The 5,986-nt window shown below is 64.9% G+C and overlaps 1 protein-coding gene across 4 annotated transcripts in view; it reads left to right on the top strand.

Moving 5' to 3' along the window:
• Positions 1 to 473: 473 nt before the first annotated feature.
• Eps8l1 (EPS8-like 1) overlaps positions 474 to 5,986 on the top strand; it is a 9,546-nt gene continuing 4,033 nt past the window's right edge. For all 4 annotated transcript variants that reach the window (XM_013509256.1, XM_013509257.1, XM_013509255.1 and 1 more), the window contains exons 1-12: positions 474 to 563; positions 2,041 to 2,099; positions 2,591 to 2,752; positions 2,949 to 3,098; positions 3,280 to 3,362; positions 3,584 to 3,842; positions 4,061 to 4,187; positions 4,393 to 4,481; positions 4,568 to 4,642; positions 4,726 to 4,874; positions 5,583 to 5,724; positions 5,802 to 5,830. In XM_013509256.1, the coding sequence (XP_013364710.1) occupies positions 2,070 to 2,099; positions 2,591 to 2,752; positions 2,949 to 3,098; positions 3,280 to 3,362; positions 3,584 to 3,842; positions 4,061 to 4,187; positions 4,393 to 4,481; positions 4,568 to 4,642; positions 4,726 to 4,874; positions 5,583 to 5,724; positions 5,802 to 5,830 (1,295 nt within the window). In that variant the 5' untranslated portion in view covers positions 474 to 563; positions 2,041 to 2,069. The remainder of the gene's footprint in view (positions 564 to 2,040; positions 2,100 to 2,590; positions 2,753 to 2,948; positions 3,099 to 3,279; positions 3,363 to 3,583; positions 3,843 to 4,060; positions 4,188 to 4,392; positions 4,482 to 4,567; positions 4,643 to 4,725; positions 4,875 to 5,582; positions 5,725 to 5,801; positions 5,831 to 5,986) is intronic.

The raw sequence follows: 5,986 nt of genomic DNA, 5'->3' as shown, positions 1-5,986 counted from the left end.
GTGCTAGAACCCTGGGTTCAGTGCCCGGTATCTCTCTCTCTCTCTCTCTCTCTCTTTCTCTCTCTCACACACACACACACACACACACACACACACACACACTCATGAGCTTTGACTGCCCTGTGAACCAGGGTGACATCAGATTGTTGTTGCTCCGCTGTTGTCTTCACGACAGACACAAATAAGTCTCCTGGCTTCCCCCGGCCACCCCCAACCCTGCCTGGCACAGGCTGCCGGCCCCACCCGCCCGCCACCTCAGCCCTTGCCAGGTGAGCGCTCAGGTATGCGGAGGCTGTGGCCACAGAGGGAGGAGCCAGGGAGGAGGGGCAGGAGGACCGGAGCCAGGGCCAGACCCAGAGCGAGCCAGGACGCTTGGGACCCAGGACTTCTGCACCTCGCAGGGCGGGGCTGCCCCCAAGCCTGAGGGAGGAGGCCGGCGAAATCACACGTTCCTGCAGCCAGGCAGGCGTTCACATCTGCGCTATCTCCCACGACTCCGGGTGGGCAACAGCTCCCATACAGGGCAGCATGAGCACCATGGCCACCTCCACCGTCACGCCTGGGTAAGCGCCGTGGCCCTCCTGGGCCAGGGGAGGAAGCCAGGCCTGGACCCCGGGTCTGAGGGAGAAGCTGGGCCTGGACCCCGGTCTGACAGAGGAGGGCTGGGGTCTGAACCCAGGCTCTGAGCGAGGAGGCGGGACCTGGACCCCTGGGTCTGCTGCAGGAGGCCGGGTCTGAGGGAGGAGAGGCCAGGGTCCCAGCCCCCACACCTGCAGATCCAGTTTGCAGCACCCCGGCCAAGATAGCAGGAGTGCCGCGCACCTGCCTCCTCCTGTGGTTGCAGCAGACAGGCCCCGGTCCACAGAGGAGGAGAGGAGGGCTCCCTCAGGGCCGGAGGACCCCGCCCCCTGAGCCGGCTCTCCCAGGACCCCGGAGGACTTGAAGAGTCTGAGCCCTGGATCAGGGGATTTCACAGCACGTCCCCAGCAGGAGCTCCACCTATGGGAACTGCTGTGGCGGCCAAAGTTATCTTAGTAAATATTGGCTTTCGGCTAGAAAACCAGGGCTGCTAAGGCTGAGGACTCCAGTCTCCGGGGTGGGCAGGCAGAAGGACACAGAGAGATGAGGCTGAAGAGCTGCCGGGTAGGTGCTGAGCTCTCCGGCCCAGAGGTAATCAAACAGCGTGATGTCTGGCGGGCAGGAGCAGGATGAAGAGCAGGGCTTTGGCTGAAGGTTCCTCAGTTTCCTCATTCCTCACAGCCCACCCTGGAGATCTGAGCGCCTCTTATTTCTGTGGACCAGGGGACGTAAGAGTCCTCCTAGACAGCACCCTTGAAGACCAGCCAGGGACAGCAGGGGCAGAGGAGGATTTAGCCGGGGAGGACCCGACGCAGCGAGGAGGGAGGAAGATGGCCCCGGCTCAGCGGCAGGGGCTGATGTGATAGTTCCCACTTACTGAGCAACTACTAGCGCTAAGTCCTTCCCTAAAGGATATGGACAGTTTTGGAGGCTGCAGGTACAGCACGGGCATCGTCTCAGTGACGTGCCCACCAGCCCCACCAGCCGGATGCTGGGGGAGGGGAAACGGAGGCAGGAGAGACTAAGTCTCCCCCCCTCCAGGCTTATGGCAAGGAAGTAGCACAGAGGACCTGAACCCAGGTCTGTAGGACAGCGGGGCCTCAGTCACGACCACAGCCCGCCTGTCCTCTCCAACACCGCGGCCCTGCCCCGCCCTGCCCCAGCCCCATGGCTGCCCAGCACCCTCACCGTGAAGGCCTCGCAGTGCTGCCTGGCTCTGTGGGTTCTGCCCCAAACCCCCACAGCCTCTCTCACTCCCCTTTCCCCCGCCAGCCCAGAAGCCCCTCCCAAGCCAAGTGCCAAGTCTATCTACGGTGAGTGCGGCCTGGAATCCAGGGCCGGGGGAGGGCCAGTGTCTGAGGAGGCCGGGCCCAGACCCCAGGTCTGAGGGAGGAGGCTGGACACCAGATCTGAGCAAGGAGTCCGGGCCTGAGTCCAGCTTGCCCCCTTCTTCCGGCACAGAGCAGAGGAAGCGCTACTCCACGGTGGTGATGGCCGATGTGTCCCAGTATCAGGTCAATGTGAGTCTGGTCTGCTCCCACAGGAAGTCTTCTGGGGGACAGTGGGCCCGGAGAGACAAAGCCGTTAAAACAGTTCCCGCCTCAAACAGAAACACGTAGGCACCCCAGTATACTCACAGGCAAAATGGACTGCGTCTCCATCTCAGCTGTGACAGGTGTCAGGGAGCCTAGAGCCATAGGGTCTGACTTTTCTGCACCAGCTCGGTGCTGAAGAGTCAAATCACTGTGAGGCAGGAGGACTGGGAGGGGCAGCCCAGAGGCAACACGGGGTCCCGGGAGGCACTGAGAGGACGTAGGTGGAATCCAGAAGGAGGCCCGCCAGTCTGGTGCCCCCCGCTTGATGAAGGAGGGCAGGACAGGGCCCCTAGACACAGGAGCTGATTCCCCAAGGTGATCAGGTTCCACTTCCTGGAGGAGGAGTGGTTGGCCTCAGCCCGGAAGCCTGTGGCCGGGGGGCTTCGTCTGACTCACTGCTCTCTCTGCGGTGCCAGCACCTGGTGACCTTTTGCCTGGGCGAGGAGGACGGGGTGCACACGGTAGAGGATGCGTCCAGGAAGCTGGCGGTCATGGACAGCCAGGGCCGCGTCTGGACCCAGGAGATGCTGCTGCGGGTGTCCCCTGGCCATGTCACGCTGCTCGACCCGGGCTCCAAGGTGCCGGGGACGTGGGCAGAAGTGGCTGGGTTGCTGACCCTGGGGACTGGGAGGGCTGAGTGCATGGTGGTGAGCCCCCCGGCCGCTATTAAACCAGAGGCAGCCTGGCCCGCTCCTGCACCCACTGGGCACTGCAGTCGCCATAGAGCGATAGTACTGGCCCGTGCCTCAGTTTACCCTGCTGTCCGGCCTGCAGGAGGAGCTGGAATCCTACCCCCTCGGCTCCATAGTGCGCTGCGACGCGGTGACGGCACCAGGCCGGAGCCGCTCGCTGCTCCTGCTGGTGTGTCAGGAGCCCGAGCGCGCGCAGCCCGACGTGCACTTCTTCCAGGGACTAAGTCTTGGGGTAAGACCCTGGGTCCCCGCCGGACAGAAACGGGGCGTGGCTTGCGGGCAAAGGCGGGGTCAGAGCGACAGAGGGGCGTGGTCTGGGAAGAGGATCTGGAAGGGACGGTTTGTGGACAGGGAGGGGTCGGGACAGGGCGTGGTCTGAGGGCAGTGGGCGGGGCTTGTCGCTTGATTGGCAGGCGGAGCTGATCCGAGAGGACATCCAGGGGGCTCTGCACAGTTACCGCTCCGGACGCGGGGAACGCAGGGCAGCGGCGCTCAGGTGAGGGGCGGAAGGGGAAGGGAGGAGGACGGGGTCTCCTGTCCCTCCCAGACGAGACGACCCCCTCTTCTGGCCCTCGGGCTCTCCCTGTGGCCTCAGTTTCCGCCCAACACCGAGCCTGTATCTGACCCCTTCAGTATCAGGGTCTCCTATCCGGCCACGAGTCTCTCCCCGCTGTCCTCTCCACTGATCCGGCCTCAGTTTCCCCCTCTGCTCCCCAGGGCCGCGGAGGAGGAGCTGCAGCGCGGGCCCAAGCCCGCTGCCCAGACCCCGCCCCTGCAGCGCCGCCCCTCGGTCCGCGCGGTGATCAGCTCGGCCGCGCCGGCCGCGGGCCGCGGGGCGCCCCCGGTGCAGCCCATCCCCGAGGCGGAGGAGGGGAGGCCCGGCCGGGCGAGCTTCGTGAGCAGCGCGGACCCCGAGAGCCCAGACCTGGGCCCGCGCGGCCCGGAGCTGGCGGGTCTGCAGGCGGAGCGCGAAGTGGTAAGGCCGGGCTGGGGGCGGGGCCGGCGGGTCACCGGGCCGGTCCAGCCCTCCTTCTGGGTCCTGGAGTGGGGCTCCGCTCTAGGGGCGTGGCCGGAGCTCTGGGGGCGCGGTCGCCGGGGGTCCTACCAGGGGGCGTGTCTACACTATCAGCTCAACAGCCTCGACGGCGATGAGGGTCTGACACTCAGGAGCCCCTCCTTCCCCTGCATCCCCAGGACATCCTGAACCACGTGTTTGAGGACGTGGAGACCTTCGTGTCCAGGCTGCAGAAGTCTGCAGAGGCCACCCGCGTGTTAGAGCACCGCGAGCGCGGCCGTAGGACCCGGCGCCGGGCCGCTGGGGGTAAGGAACGCCCCACAGGACCCAGAGCACGGATTCCCCATCACTCCCAAAGATCCCCCTCAACCCCTGCATCTCAGTACCCGCTCCGCCATCTGGGCCTGGCTTCTAATGGATGAGCTCCCTGAGTGTCCCTGGGTGTCTGCCCCTCTCTGGCTGTGTCACCTGTCGTCTTGGGTCCCCACCACTGCACCTGTGCCACTCACAGAGGGCCTGCTGACTCTGCGGGCCAAGCCACCCTCGGAGGCTGAGTACACGGATGTGCTTCAGAAAATCAAGTACGCCTTCAGCCTGCTGGTGAGGACGCGCGCCCCACGGGCCTCGCGGGGACCAGGGGCAGTGACCCCTACCTTCCTGCACTAACCCAGCGCCGCCCCGCCTAGGCCCTGCTGCGAGGCAACATCGCCAACCCCTCTTCCCCGGAGCTGCTGCACTTCCTCTTCGGGCCGCTGCAGATGGTGCGTCGCGCCGCCCGCTGGGTTTCCCCAGGCCCGGGCATTGCAGAGGAGCTGGTAGCAGCCCGACCCTTGTCGCCCTGCAGATCGTGAACACGTCCGGCGGCCCGGAGTTCGCCAGCGGCGTGCGGCGGCCGCACCTGACGTCAGAGGCCGTGGCGCTGCTGCGGGACAGTGTCACCCCCCGGGAAAACGCGCTGTGGACCTCGCTCGGGGACTCCTGGACCCGCCCAGGGTAGGGGACCTGGCCGGAGACCAGGCCTGAGCTCAGAGAGCCTGGGAACTGGAGAGGGACGGAGCGGAGAGACTAGAGGTGGGGTTTAGCTAGGGGGTGGGACTTAGGATAAATGTCAGGATCTGACTGGAGGAAAGACTAGAAATTAGCATGAGGTTTAAAATCCAACCAGCCAATCGGATTGCAGAAAAAGGGAACAGCTACGCAAACCTGTGGCTGAGGCAGGAGGATTGCAGGGTTCAATACCCAGTACTGGGGAAAAAAAGGCAAAGCTAGAGGACTACATAGCAGGGTCGGGCTTAGGTGTGTGAGCCTGGCTGTACTGAGGAATCAGGGCTTTGTTGAAGGCGTGTCCTAAGGTCTCAGGATAGAACCTGAACGCTGAGGTTAGTGCCGCAGAACCAGAGGCCTGGCCTGGGTGATAGGGCAGGATAAAAGCAGCTGGAAAGCCCGGCTTGGGCTCAGAGGTGAGATACAAACGCCGGGCCGAACCGGGCGTGGTGGAGCACTCCTGTCATCCCAGCACTCTGGAGGCTGAGGTGGGAGGATCGCCGGGGATTCCAGGCCAGCCTGAGCTACAAAGCGAAACCCCTTCTCAAAACCAAACGAGTTGAGCTGGCCAGCACAACGGAGTGGACTTATTTAGAACATAACCTTAGTCGTGATGGTGCTTCGTGTCAGCGCCCTGTCCGCTGTCCCCGGCCACAGGCTGGAGCTGCCCCCAGGGGAGGGACCTGCTTACAGCCCCGAGTTTTACAGCGGCTGGGAGCCGCCAGCCGCCGACCCCCAGGGCCGCCGTTGGGAGGACCCGGTGGAGAAGCAGCTCCAGCATGAGCGGCGGCGCCAGCAGGTGAGGCTGGGGCTCCCCAGACCCAAGAGGGGGTCGGGACAGAAACTCACCTGACCCAGCCGTCCCCCTCCCCACAGCAAAGCGCACCCCAGGTCGCTGTCAATGGGTGAGTGTCAGCGCCAGGCGGGCAGGGTGTCCTGAAGGGGTGCATCCCGGGGATCCTCGCGCTGACCGCTCCCTTTTTCTGTCTTTTTCTTGTCCCCTGGCTCCTCACAGGTGGGTGAGGTGGTGAGAGGCGGGGCGGGGCGGGGCCAGGGCAGGG

This window comes from Chinchilla lanigera, unplaced genomic scaffold (assembly GCF_000276665.1).
Source record: "Chinchilla lanigera isolate Chin_1 unplaced genomic scaffold, ChiLan1.0 scaffold00166, whole genome shotgun sequence".
In the NCBI taxonomy this organism is placed as follows: domain Eukaryota; kingdom Metazoa; phylum Chordata; class Mammalia; order Rodentia; family Chinchillidae; genus Chinchilla; species Chinchilla lanigera.
This window is presented reverse-complemented; position numbering and strand designations above follow the sequence as displayed.